The 23,537-nt window shown below is 45.1% G+C and overlaps 2 protein-coding genes across 2 annotated transcripts in view; one reads left to right on the forward strand and one right to left on the reverse strand.

Annotated features, from left to right (window-relative positions):
- Positions 1-17,459, forward strand: part of PFKFB1 (6-phosphofructo-2-kinase/fructose-2,6-biphosphatase 1) — a 125,619-nt gene extending 108,160 nt beyond the window's left edge. The window contains exons 13-14 of the mRNA XM_063938493.1: positions 15,564-15,628; positions 16,095-17,459. Coding sequence (XP_063794563.1) covers positions 15,564-15,628; positions 16,095-16,154 — 125 coding nt within the window. The 3' untranslated portion in view covers positions 16,155-17,459. The remainder of the gene's footprint in view (positions 1-15,563; positions 15,629-16,094) is intronic.
- Positions 17,186-23,537, reverse strand: part of LOC134948405 (non-structural maintenance of chromosomes element 3 homolog) — a 68,680-nt gene continuing 62,328 nt past the window's right edge. Inside the window, exons 10-11 of the mRNA XM_063936358.1 lie at positions 18,144-18,258; positions 17,186-17,628 (exon numbers count right to left, since the gene is read on the reverse strand). Of these exons, the coding sequence (XP_063792428.1) occupies positions 17,521-17,628; positions 18,144-18,258 (223 nt within the window). The 3' untranslated portion in view covers positions 17,186-17,520. The remainder of the gene's footprint in view (positions 17,629-18,143; positions 18,259-23,537) is intronic.

Here is a 23,537-nt window from a genome sequence, read left to right on the forward strand (position 1 = left end):
CCGTGTCTCATAGCGCTGACACGCGCTCCCAGGTCCCGGGGTGCCCGCTGCCCGCACTGCACATTATGGAGCAGATGCGAGGGGGGGGGGGGGGAGGAAAGGACAGCAGCAAATTCCGGGAGTGGACAACTGGGAAGCGGATTATCTCAGTCGTCGGGATTTTCATCCAGGCGAATGGGCATTAAATCCAGAAGTGTTTCACATGTTGGTTCAGCGATGGGGTTATCCTCAGGTGGACCTGATAGCGTCTCGACACAATCACCACGCAATTTACAATGCGCTACGACAAGCAGTGCACATGCTTCGCTCTCAGCCTGTCCAAGTGCAGTCAGACAATGCGACGGCGGTCGCATACATCAACAAACAAGGAGGAACGAGAAGCCGCATGGCAATGCGGGAAGTAGCTCGAATCCTCAATTGGGCGGAATGCCACCAGGTGATATTGTCGGCCGTGTTCAAGGCTGTGGATAGTATAGCACATATATAAATATATAATGATGTTTATACTGACAGGGAGGCTGTTTTATAATGATTACACAGGCTGTTAATAATATCAATATGAAACTGCACTGTGATTATATGGATAAGCATGGCAGCCATTTTAACCATGCTTCCCTTGTCTTCCTGTTGTGATTCCAGAACGTTCCTGTCCTACATCTCTACTCCACCGGAGGCGCAGGGGTGTTAGTGGGAATTTGGGATCACATTTCATAGTATTGGCCACGTGTACTGCACTTGGCCAGATATATATACAGAGACACCTTACTGCTATTTTACTGAGTCGTGCAAGTGTCTGTTTTTTGTGTATTGTATTGTCTGTCGCCATAATGAGTAAGGCACCAGCAAAAACTAAAAAGCATAATTGCAAAGTCTGTAACAGTGTATTACCGGATGGATCTACCACATGTACAGTATGTTTTGTGAATTCGGTTCAGAATACCATTTCTCTATCGTCCTAGTGGATGCTGGGGTTCCTGAAAGGACCATGGGGAATAGCGGCTCCGCAGGAGACAGGGCACAAAAAGTAAAGCTTTAGGATCAGGTGGTGTGCACTGGCTCCTCCCCCTATGACCCTCCTCCAAGCCTCAGTTAGATTTTTGTGCCCGGCCGAGAAGGGTGCAATCTAGGTGGCTCTCCTAAAGAGCTGCTTAGAAAAGTTTAGCTTAGGTTTTTTATTTTACAGTGAGTCCTGCTGGCAACAGGATCACTGCAACGAGGGACTTAGGGGAGAAGAAGTGAACTCACCTGCGTGCAGGATGGATTGGCTTCTTTGGCTACTGGACATTAGCTCCAGAGGGACGATCACAGGTACAGCCTGGATGGTCACCGGAGCCTCGCCGCCGGCCCCCTTGCAGATGCTGAAAAGAGAAGAAGGTCCAGAATCGGCGGCAGAAGACTCCTCAGTCTTCTTAAGGTAGCGCACAGCACTGCAGCTGTGCGCCATTGCTCTCAGCACACTTCACACGGCAGTCACTGAGGGTGCAGGGCGCTGGGAGGGGGGCGCCCTGGGAGGCAATGTAAACCTATTTTTTGGCAAAAAATACCTCACATATAGCCTCCGGGGGCTATATGGAGATATTTAACCCCTGCCAGAATCCGTTGAAGAGCGGGAGACGAGCCCGCCGAAAAAGGGGCGGGGCCTATCTCCTCAGCACACAGCGCCATTTTCCCTCACAGAAAGGCTGGAGGGAAGGCTCTCCCCTGCACTGCACTACAGAAACAGGGTTAAAACAGAGAGGGGGGGCACTAATTTGGCGTTAGAAATATATAAAAAGATGCTATAAGGGAAAACACTTATATAAGGTTGTCCCTATATAATTATAGCGTTTTTTGGTGTGTGCTGGCAAACTCTCCCTCTGTCTCTCCAAAGGGCTAGTGGGTCCTGTCCTCTATCAGAGCATTCCCTGTGTGTGTGCTGTGTGTCGGTACGTGTGTGTCGACATGTATGAGGACGATGTTGGTGAGGAGGCGGAGCAATTGCCTGTAATGGTGATGTCACTCTCTAGGGAGTCGACACCGGAATGGATGGCTTATTTAGGGAATTACGTGATAATGTCAACACGCTGCAAGGTCGGTTGACGACATGAGACGGCCGACAAACAATTAGTACCGGTCCAGACGTCTCAAAAACACCGTCAGGGGTTTTAAAACGCCCGTTTACCTTAGTCGGTCGACACAGACACGGACACTGAATCCAGTGTCGACGGTGAATAAACAAACGTATTCCTTATTAGGGCCACACGTTAAGGGCAATGAAGGAGGGGTTACATATTTCTGATACTACAAGTACCACAAAAGAGGGTATTATGTGGGATGTGAAAAAACTACCTGTAGTTTTTCCTGAATCAGATAAATTAAATGAAGTGTGTGATGATGCGTGGGTTCCCCCCGATAGAAAATTATTGGCGGCATACCCTTCCCCGCCAGAAGTTAGGGCGCGTTGGGAAACACCCCTTAGGGTGGATAAGGCGCTCACACGCTTATCAAAACAAGTGGCGGTACCGTCTATAGATAGGGCCGTCCTCAAGGAGCCAGCTGACAGGAGGCTGGAAAATATCATATAAAAGTATATACACACATACTGGTGTTATACTGCGACCAGCGATCGCCTCAGCCTGGATGTGCAGAGCTGGGGTGGCTTGGTCGGATTCCCTGACTAAAAATATTGATACCCTTGACAGGGACAGTATTTTATTGACTATAGAGCATTTAAAGGATGCATTTCTATATATGCGAGATGCACAGAGGGATATTTGCACTCTGGCATCAAGAGTAAGTGCGATGTCCATATCTGCCAGAAGATGTTTATGGACACGACAGTGGTCAGGTGATGCAGATTCCAAACGGCACAAAGGTGTATTGCCGTATAAAGGAAGAGGAGTTATTTGGGGTCGGTCCATCGGACCTGGTGGCCACGGCAACTGCTGGAAAATCCACCGTTTTTACCCTAAGTCACATCTCTGCAGAAAAAGACACCATCTTTTCAGCCTCAGTCCTTTCGTCCCTATAAGAGTCATATTTGCCCAGGGATAGAGGAAAGGGAAGAAGACTGCAGCAGGCAGCCCATTCCCAGGAACAGAAGCCTTCCACCGCTTCTGCCAAGCTCTCAGCATGACGCTGGGACCGTACAGGACCCTTGGATCCTACAAGTAGTATCCCAGGGGTACAGATTGGAATGTCGAAACGTTTCCCCCTCGCAGGCTCCTGAAGTCTGCTTTACCAAGGTCTCCCTCCGACAAGGAGGCAGTATGGAAAAAAATTCACAAGCTGTATTCCCAGCAGGTGATAATCAAATTACCCCTCCTACAACAAGGAAAGGGGTATTATTCCACACTATATTGTGGTACTGAAGCCAGAAGGCTAGGTGAGACCTATTCTAAATCTAAAAAAATTTGAACACTTACAAAGGTTCAAAGCAAGAGGGAGTCACTCAGAGCAGTGATAACGAACCAGGAAGAAGGGGACTATATAGTGTCCCGGGACATCAGGGATGCTTACCTCCATGTCCCAAATTTGCCCTTCTCACTAAGGGTACCTCAGGTTCGTGGTATAGAACTGTCACTATCAGTTTCAGACGCTGCCGTTTGGATTGTCCACGGCACCCCGGGTCTTTACCAAGGTAATGGCCGAAATGATGATTCTTCTTCGAAGAAAAGGCGTCTTAATTACCCCTTACTTGGACGATCTCCTGATAAGGGCAAAGTCCAGGGAACAGTTGGAGGTCGGAGTAGCACTATCTCGGATACTGCTACAACAGCATGGGTGGATTCTAAATATTCCAAAATCGCAGCTGATCCTGACGACACGTCTGCTGTGCCTAGGGATGATTCTGGACACAGTCCAGAAAAAGGTGTTTCTCCCGGAAGAAAAAGCCAGGGAGTTATCCGAGCTAGTCAAGAACCTCCTAAAACCAGGAAAAGTGTCAGTGCATCATTGCACAAGGGTCCTGGTAAAAATGGTGGCTTCCTACGAAGCAATTCCATTCGGCAGATTTCACGCAAGAACTTTTCAGTGGGATCTGCTGGACAAATGGTCCGGATCGCATCTTCAGATGCATCAGCGGATAACCCTATATCCAAGGACAAGGGTGTCTCTCCTGTGGTGGTTACAGAGTGCTCATCTTCTAGAGGGCCGCAGATTCGGCATTCATGATTGGATGCTGGTGACCACGGAGGCCAGCCCGAGAGGCTGGGGAGCAGTCACACAAGGAAAACATTTCCAGGGAGTGTGATCAAGTCTGGAGACTTTTCTCCACATAAATATACTGGAGCTAAGGGTAAATTTATAATGCTCTAAGCTTAGCAAGACCTCTGCTTCAAGGTCAGCCGGTATTGATCCAGTGGGAAAAACATCACGGCAGTCGCCCACGTAAACAGACAGGGCGGCACAAGAAGCAGGAGGGCAATGGCAAAAACTGCAAGGACTTTTCGCTGGGCGGAAAATCATGTGATAGCACTGTCAGCAGTGTTTCATTCCGGGAGTGGAAACTGGGAAGCAGACTTCCTCAGCAGGCACGACCTCCACCCGGGAGAGTGGAAAATTCATCGGGAAGTTTTTCCACATGATTGTGAACCGTTGGGAAATACCAAGGTGGACATGATGGCGTCCCGTCTGAACAAAAAACGGGACAGGTATTGCGCCAGGTCAAGAGACCCTCAGGCAATAGCTGTGGACGTTCTGGTAACACCGTGGGTGTACCAGTCGGTGTATGTGTTCCCTCCTCTGCTTCTCATACCTAAGGTACTGAGAATTATAAGACGTAGAGGAGTAAGAACTATACTCATGGATCCGGATTGGCCAAGAAGGACTTGGTACCCGGAACTTCAAGAGATGCTCACAGAGGACTTATGGCCTCTGCCGCTAAGAAGGGACTTGCTTCAGCAAGTACCATGTCTGTTCCAAGACTTACCGCAGCTGCGTTTGACGGCATGGCGGTGGAACGCCGGATCCTAAGGGAAAAAGGCATTCCGGAAGAGGTCATTCCTACCCTGGTCAAAGCCAGGAAGGAGGTGACCGCACAACATTATCACCACATGTGGCGAAAATATGTTGCGTGGTGTGAGGCCAGGAAGGCCCCACGAAGAAATTTCAACTCGGTCGATTCCTGCATTTCCTGCAAACAGGAGTGTCTATGGGCCTCAAATTGGGGCCCATTAAGGTTCAAATTTCGTCCCTGTCGATTTTCTTCCAGAAAGAATTGGCTTCAGTTCCTGAAGTCCAGAAGTTTGTCAAGGGAGTATTGCATATACAACCCCCTTTTGTGCCTCCAGTGGCACTGTGGGATCTCAACGTAGTTCTGGGATTCCTCAAATCACATTGGTTTAAAACCAGTCAAATCTGTGGATTTGAAGCATCTCACATGAAAAGTGACCATGCTCTTGGCCCTGGCCTGGGCCAGGCGAGTGTCAAATTGGTGGTTTTTTTCTCAAAAAAGCCCATATCTGTTTGTCCATTCGGACAGGGCAGAGCTGCGGACTCGTCCCCAGTTCTCTCGCTAAGTTGGTGTCAGTGTTTCACCTGAACCAGCTTTTTGTGGTGCCTTGCGCCTACTAGGGACTTGGAGGACTCCAAGTTGCTGGATGTTGTCAGGGCCCTGAAAGTATAGGTTCCAGGACGGCTGGAGTCAGGAAAACTGACTTGCTGTTATCCTGTATGCACCCAACAAACTGGGTGCTCTTGCTTCTAAGCAGACTATTGCTAGTTGGATGTGTAATACAATTCAGCTTGCACATTCTGTGGCAGGCCTGCCACAGCCAAAATATGTAAATGCCCATTCCACAAGGAAGGTGGGCTCATCTTGGGCGGCTGCCCGAGGGGTCTCGGCATTACAACTTTGCAGAGCTGCTACTTGGTCAGGGGCAAACACGTTTGCAAAATTCTACAAATTTGATACCCTGGCTGAGGAGGACCTGGAGTTCTCTCATTCGGTGCTGCAGAGTCATCCGCACTCTCCCGCCCGTTTGGGAGCTTTGGTATAATCCCCATGGTCCTTTCAGGAACCCCAGCATCCACTAGGACGATAGAGAAAATAAGAATTTACTTACCGATAATTCTATTTCTCGGAGTCCGTAGTGGATGCTGGGCGCCCATCCCAAGTGCGGATTATCTGCATTACTTGTACATAGTTACAAAAAATCGGGTTATTATTGTTGTGAGCCATCTTTCAGAGGCTCCGCTGTTATCATACTGTTAACTGGGTTCAGATCACAGGTTGTACAGTGTGATTGGTGTGGCTGGTATGAGTCTTACCCGGGATTCAAAATCCTTCCTTATTGTGTACACTCGTCCGGGCACAGTATCCTAACTGAGGCTTGGAGGAGGGTCATAGGGGGAGGAGCCAGTGCACACCACCTGATCCTAAAGCTTTACTTTTTGTGCCCAGTCTCCTGCGGAGCCGCTATTCCCCATGGTCCTTTCAGGAACCCCAGCATCCACTACGGACTCCGAGAAATAGAATTATCGGTAAGTAAATTCTTATTTTCTGCTCCAGTTTTACAACCAATGTTCTCACCGGACCCTCCGTGGGGTATGTTAGTAAATGTACTAGATAGGTTACAATCAGAATTGACCGCCGCTCGTCAGGAGCGGGAAACGGTAAGATCTGAGTCTAGGGTGAGACCGCCAGAACTACCGGAGGCGTCTCAGCCTTGCGTAAGGTCCAAATCCATTTTGGGTAAACGGGATAAATTTCATATGTCTTATGATTTTCCAGTTTCTGCTATGTTGCACTCTGACGATTCCATGCCAGACCTCACGGAACAAGATGAGGGTGAGGAGGGCGAAGTGGAGTCAGATGGCGAGGATTTTAACAGTTCCGGCATTGATGATCTCATCAGAGCGGTACGTCAGTCTCTGAAGTTTACTGAAACTGAGGAGCCTCTCACAAATGATCAGGTCGTATTTACTAAACGACAAAAAACTCCAATAAGTTTTCCTGTGTCGGAATCTCTTAATCAGATGTTAGTAGAAACACGACAGAATCCAGATAAACGGTTTTCTATACCTCGCAGATTTAAGTCTAGTTACCCGTTTCCAGACTCGGTAACATGTACATGGGAGAATCCACGAATAGTTGATTCTTCAGTGTCAAAGCTTACCAAGAAATTAACCATACCAGTGCCAGCAGCTACTACGCTTAAAGACCCTTCAGATCGCAAGATAGAAACTATGCTAAAATCCATGTATGTAGCAGCAGGTGTGATGCTAAGACCTGGATTGGTTGGCATTTGGGTCACTAAGGCACTCATAATATGGCTTACAGAACTCAAATCTGCTTTACATGACGAAAATCTGATAATTCTTGTAAATCAAATGATTGAGGCGGTGGAGTATCTCTGTACAGCGTCTACTGACGTCTGTCAGCTCACTTCTCATATTTCATCGTCGCTAGTTACGGCACGAAGAGCACTCTGGCTGCGTGCTTATCATGCGGAGGCAGAGGTCAAACGAGGTATAGAGGCGTTGCCTTACGATGGCAAGAAGTTGTTTGGTCCTGAATTGGACGCATGGATTGCTGAGGCTACGGGAGGTAAGTCTGTTTTCTTACCATTGCCTCCACCGGTATCAAGAAGAAGATACGCTGGACCTTCGTTCAAATCCTTTAGACCTCAGCCCTTTCGAGGACGTGGCAGAGGATCAGCCACGCCTGCTAGACGTGGTCGCGGACGTGGTTTCCAACAAACCAACACAACTCGCCAGGACGCTAAGGTTACCGACAAGCCAGTGGCATGACGGGCTACCAGCCCATCTCGGTTCTCCGATTGTGGGAGCACGCCTTCAGACGTTCCATTTGGCGTGGTTCCACACATCCGCGGATGGGTGGATCCGCAATTTAGTGTTAAAAGGTTACAAAATAGAGTTTGACTGTCTTCCGCCTCTGCGGTTTTTCAAGACAGGATTGCCTCTGTCGGACGACAAGAGGAGGGTTCTGCAAATTGCCATTCAGTCCCTACTGGATTCGGCAGTTTTGATTCCGGTTCCTGTACACCAACAGGGTCAGGGTTATTATTCAAGTCTTTTTGTGGTACCGAAGCCGGATGGCTCAGTCAGACCAATATTGAACTTAAAGGGTCTCAATCAGTACGTAACTTACTACAGATTCAAGATGGAGTCTCTGCGTTCGGTGATTGCGGGTTTAGAGCCAAAGGAATTTATGATTGCGCTAGACCTCAAGGATGCGTACTTACACATTCCAATTTGGCAGCCTCATCAGAAATTCTTACGGTTTGCAATACGCCAGAACCATTACCAGTTTCAGGCTCTACCGTTTGGCCTGTCATCAGCGCCTCGGGTATTCACCAAAGTGATGTCTGTCATGATAGCTCATCTCAGATCCCTGGGAGTGACAATAGTTCCATATTTAGACGATCTGCTCATCAAAGCTCCGTCTCAACAGATACTTCTCCAACATGCGCTGCTAACATACGAGGTACTGGTTCACCACGGTTGGATTGTCAACTTCAAAAAATCACATCTAATTCCGTCTCAACGCCTTCAGTTCCTAGGTATGATTCTCGATACGGTCAAAGAATTTACCTACCACAGCAGAAAGTACAAATTCTACGCCATCTAGTACAATTAGTGCTCAAGCCACGCACAGTGTCGGTACACTTGTGCATTCGCCTCTTAGGCACAATGGTGGCAGCTTTCGAGGCGCTTCAGTTCGGAAGATTTCACTCTCGTCCATTTCAGCTGAATGTGCTCGCCCAGTGGTCGGGCTCGCATCTGCAGATTCACCACAGGGTGAGGTTGTCGCCAAGGGCAAGAGTATCTCTGCTCTGGTGGCTCAAGGAACACAATTTAACCGCAGGAAGACGGTTCGGAGGCTGGAATTGGATAATTCTAACTACGGACGCCAGTCTCAGAGGTTGGGGAGCGGTAATTCAAAATTGTCAGCTCCAGGGTCTCTGGGCGGATCACGAAAAATTGCTGTCTATAAATGTCCTGGAACTTCCAGTATGTGTCCAGAACAAGAGATCCAAAGGCAGTGGCGGTGGATGCTCTCACTGTCGCGTGGCCGTACAGTCTTGTGTATCTGTTTCCACCGTTTCCGTTGCTCCCTCTGGTGCTAAAACGGATCAAAAGAGACACTAAAGGTGCAGGTATCTGCTTTGTCAATTTACTTTCAAAGACGATTGGCTCTATTGCCGTCTATACGCACTTTTCTCCAAGGTGTCCTCAGAGTACAGCCTCCATTCATTCCACCTACAGCGTCATGGGACTTGAATCTGGTTTTGGATTTCTTACAGTCTTCATATTTTGAACCCTTACAGCAAGTGGATATAAAGTTTCTCACTTGGAAAACAATTTTTCTTCTAGCCTTAGCTTCGGCAAGGCGTGTTTCGGATTTGGGTGCCTTGTCATGCAAGTCACCGTATTTGGTGTTTCATGATGACAGAGCGGAACTTCGGATGAATCCCGCTTTCTTACCAAAGGTAGTGTCATCTTTTCACATCAATCAACCAATAGTAGTTCCTGTGTTGACAGCACATTCTGGAACTCTGGATGTGGTACGCGCATTACGCGTTTATGTATCCCGAACGTCTTCAGTTCGTAAGACGGATACGTTGTTTGTTCTCTATGATGCGGCCAAGATGGGTTGGCCAGCGTCTAAACAAACCTTATCCAGATGGATAAAACTGACCATACGTCAGGCTTACCTTCATGCTAGGTTACAACCGCCTACGTCAGTAACCGCTCATTCCACACGTTCTGTGGGAACTTCATGGGCAGCTGGTCGGGGAGCTTCTACGACGCAGCTTTGCCGTGCGGCTACATGGTCTTCGGTGCACACGTTTGTGCGCTTTTACAAGTTTGATACGTTTGCGGCATCAGCATCTAGCTTTGGCCGCCTAGTGTTACAAGTGCCAAACAGCTCTCCCGCCCACGGGGGAAGCTTTGGTACGTCCCAAGAGTACTCACATCCCAGCAAGTTGTACTGCATTTGCTGATTATGTCAAATGAATTTCATGTTTGAATAGTCTAGGTATGATTCGTTGAACTACACATCCCAGCAAGTTGTACTGCATTTGCTGATTATGTCAAATGAATTTCATGTTTGAATAGTCTAGGTATGATTCGTTGAACTACACATCCCAGCAAGTTGTACTGCATTTGCTGATTGTCAAATGAATTTCATGTTTGAATAGTCTAGGTATGATTCGTTGAACTACACATCCCAGCAAGTTGTACTGCATTTGCTGATTATGTCAAATGAATTTCATGTTTGAATAGTCTAGGTATATTGAATACGGGTTTTTTTTTTTTTTCTTGTATGTTTTTCTCTTTGTAGAGATATAGTTGGCTGCCTTATTGGCATGTAATGTCTGTTTTTCTAAGCTAATTTATGGCCTTAGTTTAAAGGGGGATGGTCTTGGGTGGAGTTTGCAATCATTGCATTCACATGGATATTGTTCCTATTTGAAGTCTAGTATACGGCTGGATAGACGTCGGCTGGCAGTGCTTTCATAGAAGTGCTGACATAAAAGTGTTATTATAAAAATAGCGTTATACCTGCGTTAAACCAAAGAAAACCAGAAGGAAAACATCAACACACCAACACTACCACAAAAGGACTGCCTTAATGCTCAAAAGTATGTAATTCATCTTATGCATATCATCCGTTTTTACAAAACCTAGGAAAAGGCATCCCCAATCTGCTCACTACAGTTCTCTCTTATGCAAACTTATGTATGTTTCTTTATGTAATGATTTCTTGAAAATGTCATTGCATGTGTGGGGAAGTTGCTCAGTGAAACAGTTTAGTATTGCATACTAACTGGTGATTACCTCTTTTGAACATTAACCCATTGTGGTCAGGTGTACTATGTCTTTATATTTAGTAAGGTATAGTCATGGTGTAAAGGACAGAGTATGATTACTGATTAGTAAAAGAAAACAAATACTGAGCAACATCCCCAAACAGGTAATTTCAACTTTAAAAACTTGTAATTTATTTTGTACGCTCTGGACATGGCTACTACTAACAAATGCACAGAAACATTTTTTAAAGCTATGTCTGCAAATGCTAGTAGCTTAGGAGACAAAATTCCAGAGCTAATTGCGATAATGACAAGGGATAACCTGGATTTTGTGGCAATTACAGAGTCTTGGTGCAATGAGAATCATGACTGGGACTTAACTATACCAGGATACAATTTATTTAGGAAAGATAGAATAGGAAGAATAGGAGGAGGGGTAGCAATGTATGTGAAAAAAAGCATAAATGCCACTTTAATACAAAATATTGAAGCCAAAACTGAGGCCCTTTGGGTCACCATAGAAACTGGGAAGAAGGACATTATTCGCATTGGGGTGATCTATAGACCACCAGGCCAGGGGCAGGATTTGGACAGGAACCTATTGTTGGACATCTCTAAAATGGCTTTTAAGGGAGAAGTCATAATCATGGGAGACTTTAATTTACCTGATGTAAATTGGGAGGGGTCTTTTGCAAGTTCAGCTACAAGTGGCAAATTTCTACATTCCTTACAGGGAGCATCTCTCAAGCAATTGGTGAGGGAGCCCACTCGCAAAGACTCAATATTAGATCTAATTCTTACAAATGGTGAAAGGATATCTGATATATATGTGGGTGAGCACCTGGGATCCAGTGATCATCAAGCAGTATGGTTTAGTATAAAGACAGGATCCAACTCCTCTCACACAAAAACAAAGGTGTTGGATTTTAGAAATGCAGACTTTGCTAAAATGGGGAGATGTTTAAGTGATTCATTGGCAGACTGGAGAAACTTGGAAGGGGTGCAGGAGAGGTGGAAAAAAATTAAAAGTGCATTACTAAGTGTAACAGACCTTTGTATCAAAATGGTTAGGAAAAGCACCAGGAAAAGGAAGCCAGTGTGGTTCACAAAAGTAGTATCAACTAGTGTGAAAGCAAAAAAGATGGCTTTTAGGAAATACAAACAGACTCAAAATAATAACGACAAAGAGGAGTATCTGGACAGACGGAAGGATGCTAAGAAAGTGATCAGACGTGCAAAGGCAGAAGCTGAGGAGAAAATGGCCCAGTCAGTAGATAAAGGGGGCAAAACTTTTTTTAAGTATATAAGTGAAAGGAGAAAATCAAATTGAGGAATAATAAGACTTAAGACAGAGAGTGGGCATTTGGTGGAGGGAGACAAGGCAATAGCAGATCACCTAAATAATTATTTTTGCTCAGTATTTACTACAGAAGAAGGGATGGGGCCACAGTTAAATTGCAAGGACATTCATAAAAATAAGGTAGATGAAAATACATTTACAGAGGAGAAGGTCCTAACAGAACTTTCAAAACTAAAAGTGGATAAATCAATGGGACCAGATGGGATACACCCAAGGATACTCAAAGAGCTAAAAGATGTCCTGGTTACACCTTTAACAGAATTATTTAACCAGTCACTAAATACAGGTGATATTCCAGAGGACTGGAAAAGAGCAAATGTAGTTCCACTGCACAAAAGTGGAAGCAAGGAAGAAGCAAGTAACTACAGACCAGTAAGCCTTACATCAGTAGTAGGGAAAGTAATGGAAAAACTATTAAAAGAAAGAGTAGTGGAATATCTTAAATCAAACAACTTACAGGATCCAAAACAGCATGGATTTACTGGTGGGAGATCATGCCAAACAAATCTTATTGACTTTTTTGACTCTGTGATGAAAATAATAGATCAAGGGGGAGCTGTAGATGTAGCATATCTAGACTTTAGTAAGGCATTTGACACTGTCCCACATCACAGACTGCTAAATAAACTTGAAAGCCTGGGGGTGGATTATAAATTAGTGAAATGGATAAGAACCTGGTTGCAGGATAGGAAACAGACAGTTGTAGTTAATGGAGTGCAATCTATGGAGGGAAATGTTACCAGTGGAGTACCCCAGGGATCTGTACTTGGTCCAGTTCTCTTTAATATCTTTGTTGGTGACATTGCAGATGGTATTGAAGGGAAGATATGCCTTTTTGCAGATGATACAAAGATATGCAACAGGGTAGACACACCGGGAGGGGTCAAACAAATGATTGATGACCTAGGTAGGCTTGAGAAATGGTCAAGAACGTGGCAACTACAGTTTAATGCTAAAAAATGCAAAATCATGCACTTGGGTCTCAAAAACCCAAAGGCTAAGTATAGTATCAAGGGTACTATAATGGAAACTACTGAGGAGGAAAGAGATTTAGGAGTCACTATTTCAAGTGACTTGAAGGCAGGAAAGCAATGCAACAAAGCAATGAGAAAGGCAAGTCAGATGCTTGGTTGCATAGGGAGAGGAATCAGTAGCAGGAAAAAAGAAGTGATAATGCCACTGTATAGGTCATTGGTAAGGCCCCATCTGGAATACTGTGTCCAGTTCTGGAGACCCTATCTCCAGAAGGATATAAATACATTAGAGAGTGTACAAAGAAGGGCAACTAAAATGGTGCATGGCCTACATCACAAAACTTACCCGGAAAGGCTAAAAGATCTTAACATGTATAGTTTGGAGGAGAGAAGGGAAAGGGGAGACATGATAGAAACTTTCAAATATATAAAGGGTCTTAACAAAGTTCAGGAGGGAAACATTCTTCAAAGGAAAAGAAGTATTAGAACTCGAGGGCATACATTGAGACTGGAGGGGGGGAGGTTCAGGGGAAATTTAAGGAAAAATTACTTCACAGAAAGGGTAGTGGATAAGTGGAATAGCCTCCCATCAGAGGTGGTAGAGGCTAAGACTGTAGGGCAATTTAAACATGCTTGGGACAGGCATATGAATATCCTTACAAAGAATCAAGATTAAAAAAGGGTTGAGATTGCCTAAAGGATACAATAAAAAAGGGGCAGACTAGATGGGCCAAGTGGTTCTTATCTGCCATCAAATTCTATGTTTCTATGTTACTCCAGTGACCCCTAGTGGATGATAAAGAAAATAGGATTTTGGTACTTACCAGGTAAATCCTTTTCTTTGAATCCATAGGGGGCACTGGACGCCCACCCAGAGCAGTTTTACCTAGTTGTGGTGAGTTCTGAGGATCTTATGGTAACGCACTTTCACCGACTGGTTCAAATTACAAGTGCTGGTTAGGGTGTCAACTGTTTCGTTGTCAGTAACGTTGTGTGTCAACTTCGTTATTGTCCGTTATGTTATATGTAATACTCCATTGTCAACCTCTCTATAGTTCCTGTTCGGCTCAGTAAAAAACACTGAGAGGTACTCGGGGATATGGAGGGGTGGAGTGTTCTAAATTTAAATATTCAGTGCTGTTCCTACGGAAGCCCGTCCATATCCCAAGAGTACTCCAGTGCCCCCTATGGATTCAAAGAAAAGGATTTACCTGGTAAGTACCAAAATCCTATTTTCTATCAGCAAACTCAGGAGAGCTCACTGAAAAGCACCCAGCTCCTCTGGGCACAGTATCAAACTGAGGTCTGGAGGAGGGGCATAGAGGGAGGAGCCAGTGCACACCCAGGTCTAAAGACTTTCTTAAAGTGCCCATGTCTCCTGCGGAGCCCGTCTATCCCCATGGTCCTTACGGAGTCCCCAGCATCCTCTAGGACGTTATAGAAAAGACACTTCTTTCCTGATGCAAGAGGTGGAGGTAAACTAATCTGTCTAGTCCTGGCTGACCTGAGGCTCTCCAGCTGTTGAGACTAGATGGCACAGCGTGCCCTGCCCCAGTTTTGCTATTAGGGAATGCTAAACCTGTGCCAGGCATAACGCCAAAATGTATTAACACAGTAGATCTGATAAAACTGGGTATATTCTAGGGCAAGGGTAAAATTGGCCTGGTTATTGCTTATTAGAGGTCGATTTAAGATCGATCTAAATCAGTGCTGTGTTTCAGGGGCTAAATCACATTTACTGATTTTTAAAAAAATTTTTTGTAGAAATAATTTTTTAATTTTTTTTGTTTGTTAGTAATTGTGCGTTTTAGCCCCTAAATAAAAACATCGTTGTTGTTAATAGATTTTAAAATCAGTGTTTTAGTAAAATTACCCCTTAGTATGAAAAGGCGGTCTGAGCAGACTTTGAAGGTGGATGAAGCAGTTCCATACCCGGTTTGGTAGGGGTGACCAATATCGCTGGGTTTAAACTCCCAATATAGAAAGTATTTGGTTGTGGAAGTTTAAAGTGATGTGTCCACTGGATTCAAGCTTGGTTACAGGTGTGTTATACCACTTGAGTTGAACCTTTCAACAAATACACTAGCTGTGGGTGCTAAAGATTTGTTTCATAGATAAGAACAAACAGTGCAATTTGGAAACTTACCCTAAACACAGCGAGAAGAGTGAAGGTTACAGATTGCTTGGACATTCAGGCATAGCTTGTATTAATGAAATTCTCCTGTACTCCAAAACAGCTCATGCTTCCTAAATATATTTAATCATACACAGAAATCCTGAAAACATGGCCTGAAGAGGTTAGGGTTTGGCAGTAGGAGAGAGAGAGAGAGAGAGAAGTGGCGTTGAAAACCACTGATTAGAAAAATACATATTACAGAACGTTTTGATTTTTACAGTTCAGTGCACTTTAGGTGTTCTGGTTCCTGGAGCTTAGCATTAATACTAATGTATCCTTTTCTCTTTCTTTAGGTTGCAAAGTAGAATCCATTTACCTGAACATAGAAGCAGTGAATACGCATAGAGAAAAACCATTAGTAAGTTGATTGATTTGAGAAGCTGTGTGGGTAGGCCTACAACTATCATTATAGTAAACGTAGTGTCTTTTTTTTCCTTCTTCTTCCCCCAAGACTTTTTTTGGGGGCAGGGTGGTGGGGGGTTGCCCGCCCGCCCGTTCAGGTGCACAGCCTGCTTGTCTGTTGCAGTTCTGTGCTTTCCATACAGATTGCAGAATAGGGGTGATCAGTGTGTGTTGGGGGAGACTAGAACATCCTTTTCAAATTCCAAATCTTTCTAGATCTAGAATTCTGTGCAGTAATGTAGATCCTTCGTGGGTCAGACTGAATGACCAGTCTGTACCATGAGAAATGCCCACTTTTATATAAAGGTTTTCAATCCATGCCTAAAATTGCTACAAAATGTAATTACTTTTAACAGTAGGCTGCTAATTCAGATGGTGTTCCATGACCAAAGCATTAATCTTCATTTCCTTTTATTTTTTAGAATGTGGAAGTGTCCCGGGATCCGGAGGAAGCTTTGGATACTGTCCCAGAACATTTTTAATCCAGAATAGAGGCTGTGTTTTTTAATTTTACTTGGTGTTTTTTAATTGTCAAACAGAAAGCCAAGGACCCAGGAACCACAGCAATGGAGATAGATATCTATCTATTTTTTTTTTAAACGTGAACTTTTAATCCTGCCTCAATTTTATTGTTTCCAGAAAATATGTGCACAGAACCTTTGTACCGGAACTAGTTCAAAGTATAATTTTAGGATTTGCCTTCTTTTATGCTACACTATCACCTGGGAAATCTTTTCCTCAAGTGCTCCCTCTTCCTAGGCAGAGCTATACGTTGCTGTAGTACGCAGGGCTCTGCTGATTCTGTCTTCCAGTTCCGATAAGTTTGGGTAACTAATTTGAACTGGTGGTGGAGGGGGAAGTGGGCTGTATGCGAGAGGGACTACCAATTGCAAGCCAAAACTGCCTGGTGATCGCCCTGTTTTCCACCCACCACATACTTGTAAAAGAAATAGAGCAGAGTCCAGAGCTTTGCCCGGAGCAGGGGTAATGGTGGTCTGTCTTCTTGATAAAATAAAAGTAGGCTAACTATATGCTATGAATCCAACTTGCAGTTCCTTCAGACTTGTAGCAGTTGGGATACACATTCCATTCTCTGACTTCCTGGATCCAAGGCAGTTTATTTTTGCACCAGCGTAAAAAGTTGTTTGACCTCATTTTGTAACTGTAACAAAGAATAATTTTTAACAACTTGTGTCAACCACTTCTGTATGTACAAGCCAAGTACATAATGTGCCTACACTTTTTTTTTTGTTAACTTGGATTGCATTTTATATGTGCAGGGACAGCTTCCTCTATGGTCCTTTTTATTTGTATTTAACCTCTGGTATCTGGAGTTATGATTGTTGATGTGTTAAGTGTCTGTGTGACACAATGGTCACCTCCTTTTGTAGAGGCTATAGTACAAAGCAGCCACAATAATACCAGAAATTTTAGATTAACCTGAATGTATTAGGCTATATAATAATGGGGTGTAATAGTTCCTATTAATTACATGGAGAAAAAAAACTAGACGTTCTAGACTGGAAAGTTTATTAAATAACTATATACAACAAGCAGTAAGAAAATATAGAACTTCCATCTACCAAGGCTTCGGATGCTGCTTCCTGTTAGAGAAGAGGACATGGAGACCTTACTCAACACACGTCTGAGCCATTGGTGTCCATTTAAGGTGCAAAGAAGTAACATCTGGTATTACCAATTGCTTACAACGCAGCACAACTACTAAAGGTCATGAACGTTGTTCCTTGATGTACCTTTTGTCCTAATAAATGCTCAATTGGTAAATAGGTCTTGTGTTTTTGTTTTTTCTTTCATCCCCATCCACTGCACCAAGATGATAGAGAATGATCAGCGTCTTGTTCCCTGTGACGGAGAAAGTCCTTGTGACTGAGAACTTGCTGGTTCCTGTGCATCTTTGTACTGTGTTACCCAAGACTTGGGGTCCTTTTGTTGGACCTATAAACAAACATAAGAAAGTTCTGCAAAGTAGCAATTTTAGTACAACCTCATTATCTGCTGCTCTTTGAAAATGTTAAGTGTGAGCGCAACTAGTTTTAATGCACAAAAGGACCATCCCCAATGCCTTTGGCTACTTTTGGGCGTTTAAAGGCAGACAGATTTTATCAACCCTATTACACTTCTCTTTAGTAGGGGATATATATGCACTCTGCGCCCCTAGAAGTATCCATGCCACCAGGGATCCCTATATTATCATCTTGTGCCCTTCGGTGACTCATATGGGGGCAATTCATCTGTTCAAAGCAATGGAGATGAACAATTAGACAGAGACCCACAATGCTTTGTCTTACTAGACTGAGGGGTGTGCTACTGTCCACAATATTGAGGCTTCAGGCCAAGATCATGCTTTCTAGTTATACACACCAAGGCGGCCAGGTCACACATAGTATAAACAAATAGTTTCCATCTCTGTGTAGCAATTTGCACCACCGCATTCCTACACGTTTCCTCACCATAGAGACAAATTCCAGGATTTTCATTTTGGAGGTTTCTTTAAATGCTCTCGGACCCCACCGGAATTCATACTCTGGGGGATCTGTATGGGGGATTTTGTTATACTCGAGATACCTGAAACAACAGGAAGTAATCTTGGTGAAGCCAGACTACTATAAAAGACGTGTTTTGCCACACTTCTTAACAATCAGACAGAACAGAGCTGAAAAGGCATGTCAGATATAAGGAACTGGAGCAGCGTGCTTTGGCTTTATTCTACATGTAAAAGGTACAGGGTGTATTTAATATCCCGGCGGTCAGAATACAGATGCCGGGATCCCGACTGCCGAGAATGCGCCAGGTCACGACACCCATACAGTGGGAATAGAACCTGTGGTGAGCCACCGAGCCCGCAAAGGGCTTTCTAGCCCTCACCCCGCTGCCGGGATTCTGGTGTCTGTATACTGACCTTTGGGATCCCGGCCACGGGGATTCCATCCCCAACCCAAAGAAACGATGTGTGCAGTTAGACTAAAATCCTATTTTTACATTGTTGGACAGATTCATTTTTTTGTGGCACTTTTCCACACACACAGCACCAAATAACAGAAGACATGTTAATGCCTAGATGATGGGTTTTATATGTATTACATAATGGACTTACATTCTGTCTAGCACTTACAGCTTCATGAAATTGATATCTGTACTGAACCAGTATCAGTCAGGCTGATTAATTAACCTGGAACAGACTGCAGTAAAAGGATATGGTAGGGTGGGGCAGGGCGGGTAGAGGAGGGTGTAGGGGGGTTGGTGGATGGAGAGCCAGATAAGGGTTAGACACACACACACACACACACACACACACACGGGGCAGCTTAGAAAGGCCATCCTTATCAGCTAGCAACCCAGCATGTACCCTCACTAGCCCCAGTACAAAAAAAAAGGAGGCGGAGGTAACAGAAAATGAGAAAAGAATAAAAACAAATAAGGAGGCAAGAAAGTGCTGAAACCGTAGTAAAAATGGGAGAGGGGCAGGAAGTTGGGGAGGGGGGAGGGGGGGCGGGCGAAGCATCTGCACCATAGTTCATGACCCAGCAATTGACTTACGCACACCTCTGCCTGGAGCCCTGTATGAAGTAGCATGACATGTTAGAGCTACTTGGATGGACGGACGTACGGACGTAGTGCTTCTGACTGTTACTCCATGAGGGAGTGCTGACCCTGCTTGATTAGTGTATGTAGTTTTGGTACTTACCAGGTAAATCCTTTTCTTTGAATCCATAGGGGGCACTGGAGTACTCTTGGGATATGGACGGCTTTAGCAGAACAAGAATGTAAGCTCTCACGAGTAGGGCCCTCTTCCCTCATGTGCTTATTTTTTTCTTACTTTAATAATCCTCAACTGCCCAGCTCTCGTAGTTTTTGGCCACCTGGAACTTATCTCTGTCATTTACTGGTGTAGTTATGCTTATTTACCCTGTACTTGTCCTATATTGTCTTCAACTGTAAGTCACTGTTTTCCTGTTTTGATTGTGCTTATGTACTCTGTAATTGGGCGCTGCGGATCCCTTGTAGCGCCATATAAATAAAGGATAATAATAACAAGGCACTGAATATTTAAATTTAGTAACTCTCCTCCCCTCCATGTTCCCAGAGTACCTCAGTGTTTTTTATACTCGAGATACCTGAAACAACAGGAAGTAATCTTGGTGAAGCCGAACAGGAGCGATAGAGAGGATGACAATAGAGAATTACATATAACAACGTAACTTTGACAACTAAACGGTTGACACCATAACCGATAGAACTTGAAAATTTGAACAAATCGGTGAGAATGTGTTACCAGAAGATCCACTGAACTTACCACAAACCAGGTAAAACTGCCCTGGGTGGGCGTCCAGTGCCCCCTATGGATTCAAAGAAAAGGATTTACCTGGTAAGTACCAAAATCCTATTTTTTTTTCCCATCCACTAGGGGTCACTGGAGTACTCTTGGGACGTACCAAAGCTTCCCCCGTGGGCGGGAGAACTGTTTGGCACCTGTAACACTAGGCGGCCAAAGCTAGATGCTGATGCCGCAAACGCATCAAACTTGCAAAAGCGCACAAACGTGTGCACTGATGACCATGTAGCCGCACGGCAAAGCTGCGTTGTAGAGGCCCCACGACCAGCTGCCCATGAAGTTCCCACAGAACGTGTGGAATGAGCTGTTATTGATGTAGGCGGCTGTAACCTAGCATGAAGGTAAGTCTGACGTATGGTCAGTTTAATCCATCTGGATAAGGTCTGCTTAGAAGCTGGCCAACCCAACTTGGCAGCATCATAGAGAACAAACAACGTATCCGTCTTACGAACTGTAGACGTTCGGGATACATAAACGCGTTGTTCGCGTACCACATCCAAAGTTCCAGAATCTCCTGTTAACACAGGAACTACTATTTGTTGATTGATGTGAAAAGATGACACTACCTTTGGTAAGAAAGCGGGATTCGTCCGAAATTCCGCTCTGTCATCATGAAACACCAAATACGGTGGCTTGCATGACAAGGCACCCAAATCTGTAACACGCCTTGCCGAAGCTAAGGCTAGAAGAAAATTTGTTTTCCAAGTGAGAAACTTAATATCCACTTGTTGTAAGGGTTCAAAATATGAAGACTGTAAGAAATCTAAAACCAGATTCAAGTCCCATGGCGCTGTTGGTGGAATGAATGGAGGCTGTACTCTAAGGACACTTTGCAGAAAGGTGTGTACAGACGGCAATAGAGCCAATCTTCTTTGAAAGTAAATTGACAAAGCAGATACCTGCACCTTTAGTGTAGATAAATGCAGTCCTCCATCTAACCCCGTCTGTAGAAATAACAAAAGACTGGATAACTTGAAAGATGACGTCGGAAACTTCCAAGCCTCACACCAACCTATATAGGCACGCCAAATTCTGTAATAATGAGCTGCCGTAACTGGCTTCCTAGCACGTAACATGGTTGGTATAACCGATTCAGGAATGCCCTCTCTTCTTAAGAGGGCGGTCTCAACAGCCACCCCGTCAAACGCAGCCGCGCTAAATCGGGGTAAAGGAACGGACCCTGTTGTAACAGGTCAGGACGAAGCGGAAGCGGCCAAGGATCGTCTGCGAGTAGTCCGCGGAGATCCGAGAACCAAGCTCTCCGAGGCCAATGAGGCGCCACTAGTATGACTGTGGCGGACTCTCGTTTGATCCGTTTTAGCAACAGAGGGAGCAGCGGAAACAGATATACGAGGCTGTACGGCCACGCGATTGTGAGAGCATCTACCGCCACTGCCTTTGGATCTCGCGTTCTGGACACATACTGGGGCGTTTGGCGATTGTGGCGAGATGCCATCAGGTCCACCTGAGGGTAACCCCACCTCTGGACCAACATGTGAAACACTTATGGATTTAATGACCATTCTCCTGGATGAAAATCCCTACGGCTTAGATAATCCGCCTCCCAGTTGTCCACTCCCGGAATGAACACTGCCGACAATATCACTTAGTGGTGCTCGGCCCAATTGAGGATTCGCGCTACTTCCCGCATGGCCATGCAGCTTCTCGTTCCTCCTTGTTTGTTGATGTACGCGACCGCCGTCGCGTTGTCTGACTGCAGTTGGACAGTCTGAGACCGAAGCATGTGCACTGCTTGTCGTAGCGCATTGTAAATTGCCCGGAGTTCTAGGACATTTAGAGACAGCAATCTTTCGTGATCCGCCCAGAGACCCTGGAGCTGACAATTTTGAACTACAGCTCCCCAACCTCTGAGACTCGCATCCGTCGTTAGAATTATCCCATTCCAGGCGCCGAACCGTTTCCCTGCGGTTAGATTGTGTACTTTGAGCCACCAGAGTAGAGATACTCTGGCCCGTGGAGACAACCTCACCCTCTGGTGAATCTGCAGATGCGAACCCGACCACTGTGTGAGCACATCCAGTTGAAAAGGACGTGAGTGAAATCTTCCGAACTGAAGCGCTTCGAAAGCCGCCACCATTGTGCCTAACAGGCGAATGCACAAATGGACCGAGACTGTGCGTGGCTTGAGCACTAATTGTACCAGATGACGAATAATCTGTACTTTCTGTTCTGGTAGGTACATTTTTTGATCTACCGTATCGAGAATCATACCTAGGAATTGAAGTTGTTGAGACGAATTAGATGCAATTTCTTGAAGTTGACAATCCAACCGTGCCGAACTAGTACATTGTACGTCAGCAACGCATGTTGGAGGAGCGTCTGTTGAGACGGAGCTTTGATGAGCAGATCGTCCAAGTACGGAACTATTATCACTCCCAGGGATCTGAGATGAGCCATCAACACAGACATTACTTTGGCGAATACCCGAGGCGCTGATGAGAGGCCAAACTGTAGAGCCTGAAACTGGTAATGGTTCTGCTGTATCGCAAAACGCAAGAACCTCTGATGAGGTGGCCAAATCGGAATGTGTAAGTACGCATCCTTGAGATCCAGCGCAATCATGAATTCCTGTGGCTCTAAACCTGCAAGTACTGACCGCAGAGATTCCATCTTGAATCTGTAGTAAGTGACGTACTGATTGAGGCCCTTTAAGTTCAATAATAAGAATTTACTTACCGATAATTCTATTTCTCATAGTCCGTAGTGGATGCTGGGGACTCCGTCAGGACCATGGGGAATAGCGGCTCCGCAGGAGACAGGGCACATCTAAAGAAAGCTTTTAGGATCACATGGTGTGTACTGGCTCCTCCCCCTATGACCCTCCTCCAAGCCTCAGTTAGGTACTGTGCCCGGACGAGCGTACACAATAAGGAAGGATCTTGAATCCCGGGTAAGACTCATACCAGCCACACCAATCACACTGTACAACTTGTGATCTGAACCCAGTTAACAGTATGATAACAAACGAAGTAGCCTCTGAAAAGATGGCTCACAACAATAATAATAACCCGATTTTTGTAACAATAACTATGTACAAGTATTGCAGACAATCCGCACTTGGGATGGGCGCCCAGCATCCACTACGGACTATGAGAAATAGAATTATCGGTAAGTAAATTCTTATTTTCTCTAACGTCTTAGTGGATGCTGGGGACTCCGTCAGGACCATGGGGATTATACCAAAGCTCCCAAACGGGCGGGAGAGTGCGGATGACTCTGCAGCACCGAATGAGAGAACTCCAGGTCCTCCTTAGCCAGAGTATCAAATTTGTAAAATTTTACAAACGTGTTCTCCCCTGACCACGTAGCTGCTCGGCAAAGTTGTAATGCCGAGACCCCTCGGGCAGCCGCCCAAGATGAGCCCACCTTCCTTGTGGAGTGGGCCTTTACAGATTTAGGCTGTGGCAGGCCTGCCACAGAATGTGCAAGTTGGATTGTGCTACAGATCCAACGCGCAATCGTCTGCTTAGACGCAGGAGCACCCATCTTG

The sequence above is a fragment of the Pseudophryne corroboree genome, chromosome 8, assembly GCF_028390025.1.
Source record: "Pseudophryne corroboree isolate aPseCor3 chromosome 8, aPseCor3.hap2, whole genome shotgun sequence".
NCBI lineage: Eukaryota > Metazoa > Chordata > Amphibia > Anura > Myobatrachidae > Pseudophryne > Pseudophryne corroboree.